Source organism: Crocodylus siamensis, chromosome 4 (assembly GCF_052110815.1).
Source record: "Crocodylus siamensis isolate JL-2025a chromosome 4, ASM5211081v1, whole genome shotgun sequence".
NCBI lineage: Eukaryota > Metazoa > Chordata > Crocodylia > Crocodylidae > Crocodylus > Crocodylus siamensis.
In genome coordinates, this window is record NC_143398.1 from 87091905 (window position 1) to 87115335 (window position 23431).

Genomic DNA, 23431 nt, shown 5'->3' on the forward strand with positions numbered 1-23431 from the left:
TCTGTCCACCTTGCCTGGGGTACTGCTGAGGGCAGGTGCACAGGGGCCAGCACAGGCTGCGGGGCGCAGGAACCTTCCTAGCTAGCTACAGCTCTGTGACAGCCTGGCCTGCCTGGGAGCAATCCAGGTGCACAGCTCCCGCAGCCCCAGCCAGCTAAAAAATGTCCTGCCAGGCCAGCCCCTCCATGTCTGCCCTCAGCAGTGCCCATGGGCTAGCTCTTCTCAGCTCCCTAGCCCCAGCCCCAGGCGAGGAGGGCAGATGGCAGGGCCATGCAAGCTAGCTCTGGCCACGCCCCACATTGTACAAGCTACCAGCAGGGCATAAAGCCAGGCAGACCCCAGCTGGGGTCCTTGTGCCAGTGGGACAGTGGGGAGACAGGGGAGCTTAATCCCCTTCCCTGCTCCTTTGCCTCAGGTGTGCTCAGACTGGTGTCTGGCCACCACAACCCCTTGAGGACAAACCTGGCAGGGGCTCCTTCCTTCCTCCCCCTCTAAGAACACCCTGGCTGGGATCTCTGCAGGCCAGGGTGGGGGTTTAACACCCCCCCCCCATCATATTTAGCAGCCTGCCAGGGCTTGGGAGTGGCTACACTCCCCTGTTGCCCCTCTCCAGTCAGCTTCCTTTCAGCCTTGTGGGTGCTGTTCTGGAAGGGAAGGGAGGGCTTGCTCTAGCGCCCCCTGACTTCTAGCCTAGGCATATGGTTGTATTTCTGGAATCAAAAGTGAATGCCTATTCACTTGCAAATCAGTTCAATCTATTTGGTTAGACTAACCTGCAAAGACTGAATCAATTCAGACTCAGGCTTTTTGAATGTCTGTACTCAGCCCAGGCCACCATGCACATCTGATCTAACATGCAAGAGCATGGCCCACAGACCTCCTCATAGATCTGTGGAACCCCACAGGCTGAATGACACAATTCTGGGGGCCAGGAGTTGGAGTTGAGCACCTCTGTTGTAAATCCTAATTAATAATTTAAACAGACATGTCAAGTTTTAGTCCTCCCATTTGAAAGATCATCAGCACTTAGATAACATTGTGATAAAACACAATGAAATATGAGAAAATAGCCACGGAGCTAAAATTAGTTTTCTTTAATCCACTGGAGGAATATTTTTAGTTCATACTTATAATCAGCAGGTTGAGGGATTTCATCTGCATACAACTGGTGACAGCCTCATTGCCACTAGAGGGAGCAAAAAAGTTATGACACCCATAAAAAAAAAATACAGTCAGTGTTTCAGTAGTATTTATTTATTTATTTTAAATTAGACCAATTGTTAATCTTTTCTTAAGTGTTAAACTGGTAACTGCATATCAATGGCAGGCGATATAGCTATCTATAGATATATCTATCTACCTACCTACAGGTAGCTGAGAGAGAGATATAGCTATATATAACTTCAATGACTTCAAAGAAAGACTATATTTTCACTTGAATATTTTGATATACAAATTAACTAAAGCATATGAAAACATTTAGAACACTGCAAAAAAGTGTTGTTTATAATACTGCACATCCCCCATCTCCTCCTTTCCTTCTACCTAACAGTATCAAATGAACCAAAGACAAATAGTCTACAACACTGGAGATCCTCCCACCAGCTTCCTCGGGTAACACAGAACATAACATTTATTATTTATCACTCTTATACCAACTTCCAATGAGAATTGTTATCAAGATAAAATTTGGAATAAAAATATGCCTAAATTTAAATAATGGAATAATTCCAGGTTTAAATAACTTCTAGGAAGATACACACACATGCACACACATACATATTCATATAGAAACAAGGCAAATAATTTATATTTATAATCTCCATGACCACAGTTTCTTCTGCAATGATCACATTGATTTCTTTTGCAAAATTCTAATTAGTATTTAAATAAATCTTTGGAAGTTTGAATCTTACACCAATTTAAAAATGGAACTGTGCTATGACTAAAATCTTAGATCCAGAAAATGGCAATGGCAATGCATATAGGAGAATGGATTTAATTCCTGACTTTTGCAGTTATAAACCTGAACTGAAACATGGAGCACAAACTGAGAAATGTCATACCTTTATTTTGCTATAGATTCCCTAAACGTGTCAATAATCAACAAGTTTCAATTCACATTTTTATTAATACTACACACCAGAAATGCCTAACTACAGGAAAGGTACTTGACTATTTTACTTTGTCAAATCACTGAAGCTTTGTATATCAGACATTAGACTTCATAAATGTTATTTTTAAGTTTGTTGTTGAAAATCCTTCTTAAAACCAGAGTTTGAAACCATTCTTAAAAATTACTTTAAAAAAAAACCAAAGACTGTCTTATCAAAAGTTTATCAGTAGTCTGTTACTGACTGAAACATGTAGCTTATCACACATAAATCACTGCAACCAAAAAGAACATTCCATTTGGCTGGCAAAAAAAGACAGGAAAAGAGCTATAAACATAAAAAAGGTTTAAATGAAAATTGTTTCTTGGTTCATTAGTTAACTATTACATATCACTTTATGCATGCCTTAAAGGATAACTTCCAGCCATACCCACAAGGGAGCACCATGCAGCTGAGTAACAAATTTCTCACAGGCACTGAGTGCAACAAGCAGCAGATAAAGAAATAAGGAAGTAGCATGCAACAGACCGGTTCAGACAGGTTTGGTCACATCCGTGCAAGCCAATCAGAAGTCTTGTTTTGTGTAATTACCTTCCTTCATTAACAAAATGAGGAAGAAAATTTAGAAATGAATAATCCAATAAAAATCTCACACTTTTTGCCTGAACAAAACATCTAAACCTGTGGCAGGGTTGTTCTAAAAGCAACTTATAAAGATACTCAAACGTATTTAATGTGTTTGCTTATAACGATTCCTCAAACAGTATTTCAGTATTTTCACAGGTCTCACTGATCAAATGACCTCAAGGAATAGCATTTGTATAGTGGAGAACAAAATGATTCCTGCAGGTAGGAGGGGAAATGTGCAATGGGTTTAATTAGATATATAAGCTTCTAAATAAATAAGTAAATAAAAAGTTTGCATGGATGGCAATCATAATCATGAAACATGAACATGCACAAATATTGTGCACATCTATTTAAATATCACGACAATTCCCTTTGCCTTCTTTTTCAGATTAAGCTTGAAAATCATATATTGTTCTGTGTAAAATAGACAAAACATACCACCAGGAACACCTCCAGTAATACTTTCAGTAGGGAGAAAAATCTGCAAGGTAAGTGACCAAACATTTGCTATATGGCAAAACCAAAAACGTGCCAGTATATTTTTAACAATACACGAAGGACCCCTCCTTCAGCCAATTAGAGTTCTTCTCTTCCCTCCCCCACATTTCTCTTGCAGAAGACAGATTACTGCTGTGAAGCAACAAAGGAAGACATTAGCATAGATGCTATGGATTAGCCTATAATCATCTGTTCATCTGAGCAGCTCAAGAGCTGCTCAAAAAGTTAGCCAGTCAGGAGCCAGCTTCCTGAATCCTGCCTGGTAACAGGAGACAGACAAAGAGAAGGTAATGGAAATGCAGTGAAACAAGCTGGAATCCAAACAATGGTTCTTTGCATAATATAGTCAATCTAGAACAGGATTCGCATGAAATCCCATGAGCACTTGTAGCATTAGCCAAAAACACCAATGAGAGAAAACACTTGACAGTGTAAAAAAGCTCCATGGAGGAAACTGTGGAAATAAAAAATGGTTCTACACTCATGATCTTTATCCAAATACGCAAATCTAGTTAACACTTAGCTTAATCAGTCAAGGAAAGTATGAAAGCAATTTGTCTGCAGCACTTTGTTCTAGAATAAGTCTCAGACTCTAAAACCAGAACTGCCCGGAACGTACATTTCTAAAGACTTGTTCCCAAAAAAATCGGTTTCAAAACTAAAATAATCCACAGTAATAAGTTAAAATAAAATGGCAATAATTTTAAAAGGTATGAAATACAATTATATCATTGCGTGTGCACACACACACACACACAAATACTGTTTCTGTATGAATCAGGCTCCAAAAAGGATAGATACTAAAATGTTCCCTGCCAATTACACAGTTGCTCATCCTGCTAAAATCATAAATTTCTTAATTCTATTTGAGCTGAATTTAGTTCAAATCACAAGGTATGCACTATATCACCTATTTGGAGGTTTATACAAAATTATTCTGCTTGAAAAATATAATAGACAAGACCACTGGTATAAAGCAGGACAAAAAATTCAATTCTTACGTGACATGCATTAAAAGACGTTTGAATCAGGTTCTCCTCTTTTAAGCTAAAATAATCTGAATATTGGCTGAACAAAATAAAATGACTGCATGTCAATTTCATGGACAATCAAAGCATTTATACCACTCTTTTCAGTAAAGTAATTACAGGGAATATGTAATAGCTTTAAACCCCTTACGTTATTTTAAATATTTATTTTCACTAGTTATAAATGTGCAGTATTTGGTGAAGTTGTAAACAAATTTAAAAAGTTAAAAAACAAACAATCAAAAAAACAACCCCGCCCCCAGCCTTTTCCTTTCCAGTACAGATGAGCCTTGTAATTTTTCCAGCAGACCCAAGAGGGAGTCTGATGCAGGCCTACTCTTACTTGATGTAAATCTCCCCACAGCAAAACACAAAGAGTCAGCACTCACTTCATTGTTACTATACTGGGAAAGAATTCAAATCTCTTATCTGATTGGCTCAAAGCAGCAGCTGCAAGATGACCAATCAGGCAACAGCTCCTCAACTCCTGCCTGGCAACAAGGGAGGCATGAGGGCACTACCAAGAATCCAGACAGGGTGTGAAAATAAGCAAGGATGAACTATTGTAAATACAAATGACATTTTAATTAATATTAACATAGATCCAAAGAAGGAGCATGTCACTTAAGTAAGAGCCCTTTTCTAGTTTTGTTTGGGTGAAAGCTGTGGAAACTTTGTTAGTTATTAATTAATGCTGTGACAAACAGGAAGTTTAGAGTGTCAATAAAAGATACAGTATTCAACACCTACAGATCCTTTCAGGATAGGATGGTAAAGAGAGGTAGCTGGTGCAGGACCCCCAATTTTCACAAAAACAGACACTGATTGACAAGCTGCCAGAGGAACAGCCACCTTTAAATTCTGCAGTAGTTAACCCTTTCTCCCCTAGAACAGTGAGCTAATATCCATGTGTTTTCCTACTGTTTGAACAGAACCGTCAAGCTCTGCTAAAAGTGCAGTTTCAGCTGTTAGAGGTAAAAAACGTTTCTTAAAGAGTGATTTCCCTTTTTTAGGTATCAATTCAGCAAAAGCACTTAACACATTTCCGTCCAACCCTACTGACTGAAGTATTTAAGCATGTGCTTAAAGATATAGGGAGGGATGTCAGTACATCTGGAATCCATTCTGCTCATGTAATCCATTTGGTGAAATGACTTTTGTGAGCAGCACTTGAACTCAAAGAATCTTTACCTGTACACCATCAGGTTAATTTGAGGGGCAATTCTCCTCCAGAAACAAAATAATATCTCCAATTTTGCCCCTCTCAAGGTTTTGCTACACTTGGACATACTAAGTAGATTAACCATCCTATCACTGCACCTCCTACTTAACAGGACAACTGCTCCTTGAAAGTCCATCGTCCCCAGTCCAGAAATTTCCCCTTTATCCTCACTGTTCCACAAAACAAAACCCAATTTGTTCAGTCCATTAATATCTGTCCTGACTAGTATTTTTAAATGCAAATATTGTTCATTTCCACAATGCTATTTTTGGTAGGCATAGAAGAGAGAGGTAGAGTTAAAAAACAACAACACTTTCAATACAGATAAACTTTCATATAGGCTCCCCTTCCCCACCCTGACAAAGTCAGGCACAAAAAATGATCAGCTTCTTAAAAACTTAAGTCTGAGCCTCTTGCTCTCTTTTACAATAATTCTTTTTTTATGTTTTATTATACAAGGCCCTTAACATTATCTTGAAGCTACAATACTTAAGTCATATTTAAATTCTGAAAACTGGTACTAGTTTTTGATGGAACTTTAGCCAAATTGATAATTTCTTTCTTCCTAGAAACATGATGGAATTTTAACTTTTATAGATTAATTAAAAGCTCAGCTTTCTATCAACTGCAATACCCTAAAACAACTAGGCATATTTATTTGTTTATTTGATATGCCATTCTTTCCAATAAAGGCTCAGGCCAGCTTACAATAAGAAAATTACTGCTACTGCACCAAATCTGTACAAAAGCAGAAGCAAATATTTTAAACAGAGTAATTTATGCAGTCAACCAAACAAGACTGCATGTTCATTTGTAAGTAAAATTTGAATTAATCCATTTTAAAATGTAATTAGTAACTTTTAAAACGTAAGTGTGGTATTTTACATTTTTTTTTACATGATACTACATAGTTGATATGCGCTTAGCATAGGATTCATAATTGCTACAGCCCATTAAGCATCATAGTTATACTGAAAGAGTAAAATGTGAACTTCCTTAGAAAAATCATGGCCCTAAGCCATCTAGAATAGGATACTACACTTATTTCGGAGATTACTGCATCAATTATAAAATTATGTAAACATATACAAATCAAAGTGTGCATGGAAACTGGGACTAGTCATACCTGTACAAAAAGCAATGCTGACAGCTTCTTTCCAAAAGAAAAATCTGAAAATTCTTTTATAAGAACTGCATTACACTTATGTTTTGTTTCGTTTCTCCTGTTGGTTACAGGGCAAAACACACCCAGCTATTAAAAAACATTTAAGGCAAATAATTCTATATAAAGGCCACATGAGAGACTACTAATATATGTAAGACCACAAAATTTCTAAATTAGGCACCTCTTCTAAAAACAAAATGTTCTGTTAGAAAGAACTCTATCTCCTATCTAATTAAGAAACTGCTACAGTTACACTTACATCTTGAAAAGGTTTTCTTTCCAAATTATGTATGCATTTTACTGCCGTGATGCAATTCTGACCTCTAAGCCTTTAGAATTGTGGCATCAGACAGCTTATCTCAAAAGTCTGATGTCATTAACAGCGGCCTTCTGAGGTCACTTTGTCAAACAAATCAGAGGAAAGTGAAGAACAAACTGCAAAAGAAAAAATGAGAAGCAGCATTAAAAAACTGTGACATATTCATTGTTTGTCACATACACACAAACATTAATAGTTTTAATTTGCCTACACAAGCACTTCAGCTTTCCCATCTGTGAACAAAAATTAAAATTTGAAAATTCATCTAAAAGGATGTGCTGTTGTTTCCTCAGAAGTGTGAAGATGCCGCTTGTATTGTTTCTTTTTCTCTAGGGGAGATCTCCCTTCTGCAGAGAGAAGAAAATATCCTTGGCTATGTTTCTTTGTTTGCTTACTCTACACCTGTTTACACATGTACTGGAAGGAATTCGAGGGAACTGCTAAATTCACACCACATCCTTCAAATCTGATTCAAGGAGGCAAGACTTCAAATTCTGATTGAGCAAGATTTTTTATTTCCTGCAATTGAAACTGAGTAGACTGGTTACTATTTTGGTGAGAGAGGATCAGGGAATCTATTTGCTTATTTTTGTACTAAAAACGATGAAATCTTTTTGCAAACATAGAACACATACCCAAAAGGGAGCCCCCTGCAGCCATGTTGCCATTTTATCAGCATTCCCAGCAACAGAGACTACACTTGACTAGTCTGACAAGGAATGACTACAGATTTGCATAGTTAGTCTGACTGGCTGCTGAAGATTAGTTTGCATAAGCCAATCAATAACTAGAAGCTGAGCCACCAGCAGGCGGCCTGGAAAAAATCTGCCCGGCGACAGGCTGAAAATAGAATCAGTGTAACGGGCTGACACCTACATCCGGTGTGAAAATAGGAACAGACTACAAGCCAAGCCACACTGCCACTGAATTTGCCAAACTAAGTAAAATGTGCATATCTTTCCTAAAAAACAAAATATCCAGCAAATATATGACTATGTAACAGAAATTGAAAAGCAACCACACTGCAAATACAAGAGCTGAAAGGACACAATCTTCAAATATTGTACTAAAAGCAAGGCAAGGCATTCGATACTACATAATACATTTTAAAGGATTTGGTGGCTTTCCTACACAAAAAAAAAAAAAAAAAAGGAAAAGGTTACATTAGGCTAGTCATTTTCATAAATAATTCTAACAAAGGACTCCTACTACACTGGGCCAAATAAATGGCACATTGTTACAATTTCATATCCATTGCTGCATTTCTCCTTTCACTGCTTCCCATTATCAAGGAGCACGGGCCTGTCCGTAAGTTTTTTTTATAATGCATCTTATTCTTTCTGCCAGGTTGACTTGCGATGTCATGACTGAAAACAACACAATCTGCTATTACAGATGTTTTAATGATTGTCAAACAATGGACTGCAGCATATCTGAAACAAAGATTTTTTATGACCAGCTTGTGAACTGAGGAGACCATTAGTAACCAATAATAACAATCAGTAGCAAACCCAGGTCCCAGATGGAGAACTATTCTCATAAGGAATCTGGTAAAACTAGCAGGCTGAATCAAGAGACCTCTTTAGAAAGTATCTTGATAATAAAATGGTATATAGTATGCAAGAAATAAAGTACATAGCAGTTTGAAAATTTTCATGTAAATACATTTCTGACGCTGCACAAAAATCAAGAAGAAAATCAGTATCCGCCTGATTTTGTCAGTTTCGTACACACAAATAAAGTAATCTATGTAAGCAGCACAATTTTAACGGACTTCACTGCCACGTAGGTGTTCGTACATGTATATTCCCCTCTGTGTTACACAAATTAAAATTAGGATTTTTTTTTTTTGGTGAGGGCAAGTATAGGCTCAAAATACGAAGGATTTAATTTCCCCGAAAAAGGCGGGAAAATAAATCTGAACACCAGTACCCACTCTTCAGTTTATTGGTATGCTAACAGCCCTGAGTAGCAGTAGGGAGCATATATTCTTTTATGTTTAACAGTCGCTTTCTAATTAACAACTGTGGTATTAAGAAGAAATCTGCTATACTAAGGACAGTCAGAATAGAAGTATTGGTGCTACCTCAGATTAAATCTTCCAGGGTCAATGGGCAGTTAATTATTATTCTATATTTGCTGTCAGGCAAATCATTCATCCCAAAGCTTTGTGCGCTCAAACAAAAGAGATTCAAAAGATTTTTCAAAAAGCATCCACTGTATTTTAATATTTCACCTTCAAACACAAGCAGTCTAGCCGTTTCTTCAACCTAACCATGCCACAAACCAAATCCTAGTCACAATCAGTAAAAAAAATAAAAATAAATAATAATAATAAAAAAAATGTTTCATAGGACCTAACAGTGAATCATTATACAGGCATACCTCGGAGATATTGCAGGTTCGGTTCCAGACCACCGCAATAAAGCGAATATCGCAATAAAGTGAGTCACACAAATTTTTTGGTTGCCCAGTGCATATAAAAGTTATGTTTACACTATACTGTAGTCTATTAAGTGTGCAATAGCATTATGTCTAAAAAAACCCAATTTTAATTAAAAAAATACTTTATTGCTAGAAAATGCGAAGTGAGCAAATGCTGTTGGAAAAATGGCGCTGATAGACTTGCTCGACGCAGGGTTGCCACAAACCTTCAATTTGTAAAAAACGCAATATCTGCAAAGCGCAATAAAGTGACGCGCAATAAAACGAGGTATGCCTGTACAAACAAATGGTGGTACTGGGAAACAGTAAGTGATTAAATGTGTAATTCTCAACCAGGGTACCAGGGCACCCTAGGATGCCAGGAGATCTTTTGAAGGGTGCCCTAAACTGTGAGGAGGTAAGTAGTAGGTGTAAGGAAATAAGTCCCAGCTCATGTTCCTCCATGCCTGGCCACCGCCCAATAATAGGTAAGCACTGTAATAAATTATTTTTTGAAATGGAGTACTACTCAATTCAATTTGTGTAGAATTGACTACAACACTCCTTTCTGGCAGCACAAGCAAGTAGGCTTCATAGGCTAGCACCAATTTTCTTCTCCCTTCATTCCTTGGAAAACAAGGTAACAAACCAAACCTAGCCAGTAAGACATTTTGATCACTTCAATCAATGTATCTACCAGTACAAGAATGTTAGGGTTTACAATCTTCAGTAAGAAAGCCAAGCATAAAGAGGCCAGAAGAACCCACAAGTACATTCATATTCAAGTGAGGGGGAACACAAGCCCAATGAGCATGGACAATCTTATCATGATGTTACACACAGCCCATGGGTGCCTCCTGAGTTTGGAGGGGCACAAGATTGCCAACTGAGCAGGGAGATGGACCCCAACAGCTGCTGCCAACCGTGGGGAATGGGGATTCCCCCTGCAGCTGATTGCCGAGCCAGCGGTGAAACCAGAAGTGCACTCCCGCCAGCACTTCCGGCTTTGCAGCTGGTGTCTTCCAGAGGATGCAAGGCCAATCTCAGGGGTGCGCATGTTTGTGCCAATGACACAGCCTGTGCTTAGCTGGCATATAATCTAGATTGTGCTTGGTTCACATATAGAGTTTAGAGGAGTGCAATTCCTCCAACCACTGAGACCTATGTAGAGTGCCAAATACACACTGGGGCAATGCTGCAGCTACACTAACTTATCGCCAGAGCTTGAATCAGACCCAGAACTGGTTACCAGCAAAGATATTAAACAAAAACAACAAAAAAAACCCAGCAGCTCCAGTCAGACCAGGGCATAAGAGCCAAAATTACCGTTTACTGCTTGATTTGGGCTCTACATCCTGAATTCATTACTCAAGCACCCGAGTAATCCAATTGCTAGCTCAGCAAAGCATACAGGTATTTACTTAAATGTTCTGTTCAGATCCCAGATTTACAATTCCCATATTGAACTGGCATCAATATAATGAAAATTGACTGCATCGGCAATTGGCTTTTTTTTAGCTGATGTGGCTGACAAAATGCCACTGATAAATGCTGGGCACATGAGAGCAGCTGCACTGCAGCATGCAGATGGCCAGGAGCACAGCCTAGCAGTATGGAGGGCAGCCAGGTTCAGCTGGTAAGTCTGTTGTAAGAGAAAGGGCGTGGGGGGTGCAGATAGAAGCCCCTGAAGTGAGGGAGGGAGTGGGGCTGGGGCAGAGAGGGGAACAGAGCTGCAAACAGCTAGTGTGGGAGGTGCGGGGTATGACTTCTGCCACAACACACATCCCCAGGAGGCACATGCCTCTGGATCTATGCATGGGTAGAGGGCAAGCTCCTGCTGCAGTCAGGGGCCAGGGTGGCTCAGAGCTCTTCCTAGCAGGGGCTGGACCGGGGCTATGCTTGGGGGGGGAGGGGGGGGGCCCAGCAGCAGCAGCACTGAGAGAGGGGGTTACAAGAGCCACAGCAAGTTTTGGGGGGCTGCAGCCATCACCATAGCTCCCTCCCAGAGCTGCTGCCCGGCCCAAGTGCAGCCCTGACCCAGCCCCTGCTGGGACAAGCCCGGTGCAGCCCCAGCCCACAGCGGAAGTTTGCCCTTGCCCCATGTGCAGATCTGGGGGCACACTCCCCCCTATGCCCTCTTGGGGTGCATGCAGCAGTGGCAGCTGCACCCTCCCCCAGTCCCTCAGACTAGCTGCTCACGGTTCCATCACCAGCTCCACTCCAGCTCTGCAGTGCTTGCTCCTGCCCCACTCCCTCCCTTACCACACAGGCCTCCATCTGCCCCCAGGATGCTCCTTCCCTCCCCCATTGCCCCTCCCCCACAGCAGACTTACCGTCCAGGTGCCATTCTCCGTGGTGCCTGGCTGTATATTGGAATTAGATCTGTATTGGCAAATATGGCTCATTAAAAATTGGCTGGTATCGGCCCAAAAATCCTTTATCGGTGCATCCCTAGTTCATATCCCTTATTCTACACCCCCCACCCTACCATGTGTATATACACATGCACACACAAGTTACACACACACACACGTAACATAACCCTGGATGCTCTCGCTATCTGTATAAAAGGCATCCTGCTTAAGCTTTTGTATCTTATGAAAAAAATTCACAGGTTAATTAACTGTTGTGCAGAAAAAGAATATTTCCTTTCAAAGCTGTTGTTTTTCCAGTTTTATTAGTTTTTCTATTTGTTCATATCCTGAAAATTGATGACTATGTAAATTATACTCTCTCTACAGCAATGCATTATTACAAGATTTATCACGTTCCCTCATTTTTATCCTTTCATTTCCATTTTTATCAAGCACTTGTTTTAGAGACACTCTTCCCCACCTGTAATTTTCTTGCTGCCCATTTTTTAAATCCTTTAGTTCTGCAATAATTTTTTGGTCTTCCCAATTTCAAAAGGTAAGTGTCTAATATGTATCCACTAATCAATGTACAAGAAGTATTTTCTAGTCTTCCTCCCCACCTTAAGTACTGGTGTTTTATTTGTTCTTTTGACTACTAACACAGTCTGAGCAAAATTTTAATGAAGTTTTCAATTCTGGGCAGTATACTTTTATTCTAGGATTTTCCATTCAACTTTTTTCTTCTTGCTTTCATGAAGCATTCCTTGTTAGAATGACAGAGCTGCACACACTTCATTATAAAAAAAGGTGGGGGGGGGTCTTCAACTTTGCTTCCTTAAAAAAACTGTCAGCAAGCTGAAAAGATGAAATGAGGGGGATCTCACTGGGACTGTCTACACCAAGGGTTGGCAACCTTTCAGCAACAACAGACCGAATTAAATGTAGCTCAATGTAAAGGCATGCTGGTGCTTACTACCTGGAGAATGAGGTTTGAGAACAACTAGAGAGGTACACTGTGGAGAATGATCTCTGGCATATTTCTAAGTCTGGAACAGGTGGGCAGGACATACCTGAGGCCAGGGCATGCTAGCACCAAGGCGCAAATATGCCCATTCAGGAGTGATGCGCTGATTTGTCTACAAAAAGACTAATTTGGGATGACAGTTATCTACATTTGCAAAGCAAATGCCAAGCATTTTCACATCAGCTGTGCCATTCATGCAATTAAATGATTATGATAGGTAATATAAGCTAGCCCTACAACATATCAACTACTTTTCTACATTCTCAGCATAATGTACATTAATGCTTTTTTAATGTTAAATTAAATATCTTGCTTAACAGTAAAAAATACTTAAAAATTAGGTACTGCCAAAGTTTTCCAGGGAAGCAGTTTCACCTCTAGTGCTAGCACCTGAGAGCTGGGTTCTATCCCCACAGCCACAACCAAACTGAAGACCTACTGTGGATGTATAGACGTGCTTAAGTATACACCTATGTGACCTAATAAGTCAGTCTGAATGAACAGATGAGGATGTCTCAAAAACTTGGTCTTCATATAGTAAGAGAGAAGCCTATTTCATATTTTCAATTGGGAACTCTTACAAATTGCTATAATCTAAGGCAAGAGTGTCCAACCTTTTTGAATGTGGGCCCGGATCATGAACTTTTTTTTATCACCCAGTGGGCCAGCGAGCCATGTTCAAAAACCTCACAGGAAGTGGTATCACATCACCCCCCCCCGAAACAAAAGTACAGTGTTGACTTTCGTTTCCTGTTGCAGCACCTCACCTCAGAAAATGGCTTGGTGGGCCACATGTTAAACAAGCCTGATCTAAGTGGAGTAGATGTATGCAGAACAGTGGCTGATTCCACCTGTGAAGTGGTAACACAAGAAATGGTAGTTAAAGTGAAGTTGGAGCCATGACGGTCCAGAACATATACAAAGCAAGAATTCGTGTAATTTCTACCAGATCAACTAAAATGGTGGGGACAGACATAGACAAGCTTTCAGGTATCACAGTACCCTTCCTGTGATGCCAAAAGCTTGTCTATCCCAACCATGCAATTGATACAATAAAAGAAAGTATCCACAGGAATTCTTGCCTCTCAAAACAAGAAACATCTTTTAAAAGGCATTTAACTGATTCTAAAATAAGATTTCCCTAATCTAGCTGGGCTGCCAATAACCAAAACAGTTCTATTTATTTTAAATACAGAAGAAAACAAAAAGCAGGCGAAAGGGGAAAGGAAGCCTTTACTATATTTCATAGCTGTGCTGGATGGTTTCACCTAGCATTCAACTATCTTTAACAAAATGTGGAGTTTCTGTCAACATTATCATAAACAGAAAGTGAATACTGGACCAAGGAAAAAGGGCAGATGGGGGGGGGGGGAGGAACATTTCTAGTTTATGATCAAATTCTAAAAGGAATATAGCTATTGAAGTTTGTAATAACTAAGCCTAAAGCAAATTAAGTTGTGCACAGACATGAATCTCACAATTCATGCATCTGTTTTTGATCATCAAGAGCACACAGTCAGTTATGAGGAAGACCAACAGCTACCTACAACTTCTGCAATTCAAAAACTCACAGGGGAGGGAAATTACTTGTCCTGGAGGGCCATTTAATGAGTTTTGGTGAGCTGCTGAGAACAGCCAAGAAGATGCCAAATTGATCCTACCTGGCTCACTGGCTGCCACGAACCTGAGGGAGGGCTGTGCCTTGTCTCATTCTGCTCTGCCACAGCCAAGGCCTGGCGAGGCAGCGTGCAGACTCCCCCCCATGGCTTCCTGTTGGAGCTGTGTAGTCCTGGCACTGTGGCTGCTGGCACCTGGGCCCACATGGTATAGAGCGCAGAGCACGATGCAACATGCTGAGTAGCAGCCCCACCTGCCCACCACAATGATCCACTGCCACTGGAGCTGCACCAGGAAAGTCAGGCGCAGTGGCCTCAGGACAAATCCTCCCTCACCTGCAACTAGTATGGACTCACCTTGTACTTTGGAAAGTATTAAAAGCAAGTCATGCAGGGATCATTTGATGTCTGCAACTGCATATGTAGGCTTGTGCTCACATTAACATTTCTGTCAGTATTTAAAATGTCCTGATTCTGAGATATAAACTACTTCTAGAAAGAAGAGAAGCATACATACAAATGTCCCAACATATGCTAAAACATAGGAGACACTGAGGAAACTAATCCAAGTGTGGTATTAAGAGGACAGCATACCTGCAATTCTTAAATATTTCTTAAGTAGCATAGAATTTTTAAGTTGGTTATACTGCTGCATACCACTATGATTCTGTGTAATGAATAATAAGAAAGAACAAAACTTTGTAATTTTATCTGCATTGCTACTTAGGCCCACTTAGGCCCACCATACCCAGCCCCACTCTAGCAATAACTTCTCCTCCATGTACATCAGTGGCTAGCTATGTTTTTGAGCCATGGACTAAAATAACTCAACCTAGGCCTGAGGCAGGTCAGCACTGCCACCACTTCTCCCTGCTGCCTGGCTATGACATGGGTAAAGCCCCTGCCACTGAATCACTACTGAAGCCCCCACAGCTCTGCAGGATAGATCAACTCCTGATTTATATTAAGAATCCCCTAGCTTGCCATTTGTTTCAGTTCAGTCTGCATGTGAAAATCTGCCCAAGTACCATTCCCTCTGGTGCGTCTTCCCTTCCCCACTTTGAAGAACTAGTATCAAATTGTACATCTGATCACTCCCTAAACTGGTTACTCAGGCAGGAAGATAGGAAGTCAAGGATCTTTTGGATACAACCTTATGAACCTAATTATTACTGGATTGCTATAAATTAGATTACTCTCACTTTTTTTCTGGTTATCACCCTGCCCCTTCTCCCCTGCCCTGAACTATAAATTACTTTTTAACAGGTTTCTGTAAATTCAAAACACGAACAGGCAAGTCTTAGGATTTATTTCTTTTGATTCCACTTTTTGTCTCTCAAGGACATAAAGGGGCAGGTACAACTTTATATACTGGGAACTAAATTCTAAAATCAGTTATAATGAGATATTCTGACAGCAAAACAGGAGGTGGTAGTGATAATAGCTGTGAAAGTAAAGAAACAATGTGGTTCAACTAAAATGCCAGTTAAATTTTTCTACTAGGATCAACCCTGCCCCACTTTTTTATATTTTGAATAATAGGATCAAAAGTCCCAGGAAACAGTTCCAGAATTAGAAAGAGAGATTTAAAGTGTTAAAGGGAAAGATGCTATACTTAAAATTCCATGTGGATTAGGCAATAAATTTATTGTAGCCTGATTTTTATGTCCTCTTTTAGGTACTTATCTCATCTTCATTAGCACAGAGATCTAAGTGCTTCATTCACACAAGCTTGAATGTAGTTATCCTTGTAAGTAGGGAAAAACAGTAATCCCCGTTTTACAGATGGGGAACTGAAGCACTGGAAGAAATTAACAGCTTACTTAGAATATTTTCTACAGAAAGTATACCTTGGCCTAGTGGGTTCCCTCTGCCATTTTTCTGCTGTTTGCTTATTTGTTCGCAGTGACATAAATTAAGCAAAGGGTTAACAACAACGGAAAAAGCTACTCAAAGTGTCTGCTCATCACTTTTTCTTATCTGTTTTGAATGTCATCTCTTTAGGGCAGGAACCACTGCTTTCTCCAGGCTTGTACAGTGTCTAGCCCTGGCTTTGATTTCTAAGTGTTACCATATACAAAAAATATTCAAGGTTTGAATTTATTCTGCATAAAAACAAATGACTAAAACTGATGAAAACATTTACTTTTAACTCTCCAGTTTAAATTATTTCCGTTTTGAAAAATGCTTACATTTGATATATCCTAAAAAAATAAAAATAAATGTACCAATCTAGATTTAGAACACAGTTGGTAATATTCTGCACCACCATTTCACACACATTTCCCAAGTGGTAAAACCCAATGTAATCACAAAAATTACACTATATCTAATATATGAATATAATGATTCATGTGGTGCATAGCACACATTTGTTCATTGTGAGTTGTCATTTTGTGCTTTAAGGGTGACCACATTTTAACAGTCCTATATGCACTGTAACAGGGGGCCTACCAGGGCTGATCTCTGCATGGCCTGCCCACCTGTTCTTGGACAAACCGCCCACCATGCCTTGGTCTTAACTGATTAATTAATAGATGTAATTAGGCAGGAGCCTGCCTATTTACTGTCCCGCTGCTAGAGGGCACTATCTGCAGCTCCATTCCACCCCTACACCGCAGCCCAAGTCTCACTGATATCATGATGTTCTCATGTGCTAGTCCCCCAAGATGGGGCCCAGAATCCTACTGTAGGACCCCACCTGGGTTTCTCCCTTCAGGCGGACTCTGCCACCGTCATACAAGGCCATATATCGCCCTGCCATCAGTTCCCCTTTGGGTGTGGTCCCCTCACAGCTCACACTAGCCCCGGCCCACCTCCAGGCCAGTTGGGACCACAGGCCCCAGGCTCTTGGGCATCCCTCTCGGTGGGCCTCCTTGCCCTTCTGACCCTCCTGGTCCTGGCCCCCACCTGGGCCAGTCAGGGGAAGCTCTGGCAGGCCTTGCTGTATGACTCATACTCTTATCCTGGGGTCCCCCTCCACAGATGTGGGGAGCCAGGGCTCACACCACGACTGGTGCCTCAGGGTCTCAGCAGTTAAAGACGACAAAGTATTAAGGATCGACTGATAGAAATGAAAACAAAGGATGTCTTTTGACCCCTATACTTTTTTTCCCTCAGAACAATGAATAACTGAGTTAAAGTAAAGGTTACTTTGTGCCTGAAAGCTTGTCAAATTTCTCTCCCAACTATACCATTGGTCCACTAAAATATATCACACAACTCTTCCCCGATACATTTCCTAGACCTAAACCTGTGGTACACGCAGCCTGTTTGGGGCATGCAGCAGATTGGGGAAATGACAGGCAGAACAGCAGCAGACAGGGCAAGTAGCACAAAGCAGGGCAGGTAATTGAGCAAGGGAAGGGGATTAGAAATAGCACTTGGGAAGGACATGGGGCTACTTTCCGGCATGCCTGCCAAAATGGCTGGCCGCTAATGGCTTAGATCATCACAGCTCCTGAACACTCCATCCATACTCCAAATAACCTATTATTAGCCTTCTCATGCTAGGGTTGTCTTATTCTTCCACAGAATTTTTGCATCCAGAAGTCTCAATCAAGAGGAATCAAGCAATTTGTTAGAAAAGCAAATCACATTAAAAAAAAAAATCTCTTTTAAATTGGAGCAAAGTGAGTTTGATGAATTCAGGAGAACTCAAACTGGAACTTCAGTTTATGAGATGCTTCTGTTCATTGTTTAAGCTACAGATATTCTTTAATTAAAAACAGCATTCTTTTCCAAGATTTACTGAAAATGCAAATTGCAAGAAGGATTTCTCCTGGAACTATAAAACTCTCGATTGTAGATCACTTATTTCTGGGAAGATGTCATTTCAGAAAAATGCTTGACAGAATTAATGTAGTAGCAGGAAGATTCGTTTCTACTCAAAACTCTGAAAAAAAGACAGGAAAAAACTGAATTGCACAAGATTCTGAAAACTCAGAACATGTTTAGCCAGCTGAACAAGTGAACAAATAAGAAACATACCGCATAAGTTATGGAATAAATGTACATCAGCCCTGATGCAATTAGACAAGCTTTAGCCAGTTACATCAAATTCATATACAACTAGACAGGTTACAAGGGTGGGCGGATGAGAATAGGATGGGTTTCAACACAGACAAGTGTAAGGTGATGCACCTCGGGAGGACAACTGGCACCATACCTACAGGTTAGGGAACTCCCCTCTTGTCAGCATGGAGGCAGAAAGGGATCTGGAGGTCATCACTGACTCCAAGATGAACACGGGCCGGCAGTGTGGGGATGCAGTCAGGAAGGCCAACTGCACCTTGGCATGCATCCACAGATGCATCTCGAGCAGGTCCAAAGAGGTGATCCTCCCCCTCTATGCGGCACTGGTTAGGCCGCAGCTGGAGTATTGCGTCCAGTTCTGGGCGCCACACTTCAAGAAGGATGTGGACAGCATCGAGAGGGTCCAGAGGAGGGCCACTCGTATGATCAGGGGACAACAGGGCAGGTACTATGAGGAGAGGCTACGGGACCTGAACCTGTTCAGCCTCCAAAAGACAAGGCTGAGGGGGGATCTTGTGGCCTGTTATAAAACTAGTCAGGGGGGAAATCAGCAGGCATTGGGGGAGTCACTGTTCCCCCGAGCACCGCCAGGAGTGACCAGGAATAACGGTCACAAGCTGGCAGAGGGTAGGTTTAGGTTAGATATCAGGAGGCGCTACTTCATGGTCAGGGCGGCTAGGGTCTGGAACCAACTTCCAAGAGAAGTGGTGCAGGCTCCTACCCTGGGGGTGTTTAAGAGGAGGTTAGATAAACATCTTGCTGGGGTCATTTGACCCCAGTATTCTTTCCTGCCCAGGCAGGGGGTCGGACTAGATGATCTGCTCACGTCCCTTCCGACCCTAGAAACTATGAAACTATGCAAGCAAGAACAAAATGGATTTAAAGCATTTTGGAGGTCAGCTGATTTAGACTTTGCACAATTAACCCAAAATACTGCCACTTCAAATTCTGAAGACACAATGAGAAGCAGACAAGCTGGAGTTAAATATTAACAGAGCTCTACAAACAGAATATTTAAATAACCATCTAGGAGGGGCAGGGCAGGAAAAAAAAAAAAAAATCAATTTATAGCTAAGTACAGGTCATTCAAAAAGCCCAAGGCAGAATTGATCCAATCATTGCAGGTTTCTTTAAAGCTGCATAGACTGGATCAGAAGTAAACACAATTTATATTTGCCTTCAGTGAAGAAAGACACAAAGAAATTTGCACTGCCTGAGGCTAGAATGTGGGGAGTGCTTCCGCATGCCTCCCAGCATGCTGGAGATTGCCAAGAGCAGCCAACCCCAATTGGCTGTCACACACATGCCTCCCCCTGCTGCAGCAGGCAGCTGCAGGCAGCCAGTGGAGGGAGATGCTACAAGCAGTGGCATGGGGGTCCACCCCAGACAATATAGAGGCCAGGGGTAGGGAAGAGTGGCTTATGAGGTGTTGGGCAGAGGCAGTTCCATCTGAATAACCTGCTTCCCCAGCCTGGGTCAGCAAGGCACAGAGTGTCCCTCTCCCCTGTCCTGGTTTTGTCCGAGTCCTGGGACTGCGCACTGAAGCGGGTCAGTAAGGGCTTGCAGGACTGCCCTCCTGCCCCAGGCCACCACCCATTTTGGGACTGCAGACACTCCCTGTGCAGCTGTAGGGTTTCCAGTCTCTTGCGGGGGGGGGGGAGGGGGAACAGCCATGTCCTGGACTTCAGCCATGTGTCCTGAACTTGGGGGGGGGGGGGAGGAGGGGGGTGCAGCCATGTCCTGGCAGCTACATGGAAAGTGGCTTCAGCTCTGAACTCAGTGCTGGCTCGGGGGGGAAGCAGTGGCAAGGACAGAATTCTGGAAGTCTTCCCTGGAGCCACTCCAGTGCGTGGTCCAGAACGTTCCTCCTCTATCCTAGAGCCCTGGGACCATGCACTGGAATGGCTCTGAAAAGGGCTTGCAGGATTTGCCTCTTTTTCCCCAGCTAACACTGAGTTCGGGGCTGAAGCTTCTTCCCATGCTGCGGCAAGGGCATGGCTGCTCCCCTCCTCCCCAGGGACTGGAGCCCCACAGCTGCACAGGAAACAGCTTTAGCCAGGGAATATGGAGCTGGTTCCAGCACAGAGGAAGAGGGGAGAGAAATCCTGTCAACCCTTCTTTGAGCTGCTCCAGCGCAGTCCCGGGGGGTTCAGACTAAACCAGGACAGGGGAGGGATTCTGTGCCCTGCCAACCCAGGCCCAGAATGCAACGGTGCACCTCTGGTACTACCTCTCCCCAGCATCTCACAAGCCCTGTTCTCCACCCATCTTCCCCCCCAACCCCCAAATCCTGTCTGTGGCTGATAGCTAGAGAGCTTGGTGGCAGGGCTGGCTAGGTGCTTGGTTGGAGCAGCAGAGCTGCAGGGGGAGGGTTAACAGGCAGCCCACAATGGCCCCTGGGATGCTGGTGGACAGCAAACTATCATGGGTTGCGAGCAGACCTGGTACTGATGATTGTTTTACCAGTCTAACCTAGATTGAGTAAGTCTAATATTACATCGATCCAGGTCTACCTTAGACCAGGATCCGTCATTTTTAAAGCAGTCTGTGTGTCCTGAACTTCTGTTACAGATATAGACTGGTTTCTGACAACCTAAACTGGAAAAAAGTGTAATGCCTGTACTTGACCTATGAAATTATACTAGCATTCTTCTATAAGCCAGTGTCAAGCTCCTGCTTTCATCAGAAAAGGCACTCTGAAAGATACTTTGAATATTCAGCAGTACCTCAATGCAGAATGGAGGGAGTGGCAATGGAGAGGCAAGGAGGAGAATTAGTTAGCCTTCCTTTCCAGGCTTACAGCTGCACTGCTGCTAACTATTCACTACAATTCAGTTGCGGCAGAGGGGGATGACACACTTGGTTGCTAAGCAACATCTCTCGGGACTAATCTCAATTCTGGCTCTCTGCCACTTGGGAATAGTTAATTGAGTCTAGAGCTTGCAGATGGAGGGCGGGGGGGGGAGGGGAAGGAAAAAAGACCAACCTAGGCAATGCACCGCTAAATGCAATCAGATGCCAACTGCAATGAATCCCTTTATAACTAACTGTTCCACAAATAAGCAGGCTACAGATGCTTCAAGATAATTCTTTACATATAAAAAAGAGAGTTTATATAATAAATGTAATGTGTTAGTAAGTAATTAAAATTTCTCCCATAAAAATCTGAGGGTTTTTGTTTTTGTTTTTTTTTTACTCTTCTTAATATTAATACCTGGTGATCAGAACAAATAGAAGATTACAGGGAAACTTACACAAAATAAAAGAAAAGGTTCAGATTTCCCTCACCTCACCTACTATTTAAATATCTGCCTGCGCATGGTTTTTCTGTGAAACATACATCAGTTTTTTTGGAACACGGTACACTGTAGTAATGCTATCGATGCAAAATTGGGCTGTACTATTACTAAAGTGCTATCTTGGCATCTCCCCAGTTCCTGCTTGGTATGAAAAAAGTACACACTAAGGTGAGAAAAGGCCTTAAAAAAAACATTATAGTAACTCAGGTTCCTTGAGTTGTATTTCACAGGTTTACCACTGACCCCAACTGAAGACAAAGAATGGACCCAACCCTATAAGCCCCCGGTTACTTTGCCAGTGCAAGATCCCAGAACTAGAAGATCCCACAGTAGCAGGAAAAGGAGGAGGGTTGTGAAATCCAAGTAGACAACGTATTTTACTTGTTAAGACTTACACATTTCAGAAATAGGGGCATTATTTAAAATGGGAAGCAATTCTGATTGAACTTGAATGGAAGAAAGTCAAATGCAGCTGGGTGGATTTCCCTTGGCTAACCTTTAATGTTTTCTTATAATGTTTTTGATCATTTCTGCTGACCTACCTAGAGTGAACAGTGTCTTCAACAGTCAAAACCATCACAGTGCATTTTTTAAATTATTTTGTCTTTTCAAGGTAACATAATAGTGGCATTACTACACTAAGGGTACAAAGTCAATCTTCCTCCAGAGCCAAGTGATTCTAGGGAAAAAGTTGGAAAATGAGTAAACTGGTACATACTGAACTTAAAACAACAACAACAACAACAACAACTTTGGGAAGGAACCTGGGATGAAGCTTGAGTAATAATCTCGTTAGGTAACACTAAGTACAACCTACCACAAAGGCCTGACGTTCCAAATTCTCATATAATAGCTATGAAAAGTTTCAATCAACAGGAGAACCTACCACTACTGTTAATATATTGAGGTTCCAAGAAAGCAAATTCACGTGACAAAGAACATTAAGGAATCCAACTACTGTAGGATGAGAAAACACAAATAAGGCCCTAGATCCAAGGTGATAAGTAGAAAGTGCTTCTACATGAACATATTTGGAGTAATAAAGCCCAAACTGTTTTAAAGTTTGTAACTAGATAGAATCTGCTAAAGGGTGGAGGTGAGGGTGGGGGGTGCAGACCATTTCCAAAGAAAACAGCTGCTGCTGAGACAGCCAAAGAAGAGAGCATCTTCCACTTGGTTTTTAAAGTAAATTCAATACATGTAAGATTTCCTACTTGGACCAAAACAGTATAGACTTCAGGCTTCTTATAGCAGATATTAGCCAGCTAGTATCTGGGCTTTCAGACGTAACAATGCTGGGTCCTGATGTACGATCTGGCCATTGTTATTTAAGTATCATGAAGAGCAGACAGAGTGGTCACTGCAAGGTTCACAAAAATCAGAGCAGAAGAACTGTAAAGCCCATGCTAGATCTATTATGACCAGTGATCTTCTATCTTGTTTCAGTTTCCTCAGGTCAATGAATATCATACGGCGCAATTAAACAGTCCCATTATCCAAGGAATGAAGTTGCCCAATAGGCAACTCAGACCGGGTCCACCTCTGGCACAGAACTCCTGACATTTTTTGCTCTGGCATATAGCAATGGATAACCCTACTTGTGAAGGATAATTTGAAATATTGGATCTTTAATCAAGTACCTGTATTTGTCAGAACTATTTGCAGAGGTTATCTGCTGCAGGGTTCCAAATGTCTGGCAGATA

General features: G+C 41.6%; 1 protein-coding gene across 7 annotated transcripts in view; it reads right to left on the reverse strand.

Annotated features, from left to right (window-relative positions):
• Positions 1-23431, reverse strand: part of ATF7IP (activating transcription factor 7 interacting protein) — a 139438-nt gene that overhangs the window by 81059 nt on the left and 34948 nt on the right. Inside the window, exon 2 of one of the 7 annotated variants that reach the window (XM_090042749.1) lies at positions 6917-7092. The exons of the other annotated variants lie outside the window; for them this stretch is intronic. Coding sequence (XP_089898875.1) covers positions 6917-6918 — 2 coding nt within the window. The 5' untranslated portion in view covers positions 6919-7092. The remainder of the gene's footprint in view (positions 1-6916; positions 7093-23431) is intronic. 7 annotated transcript variants of the gene reach the window in all.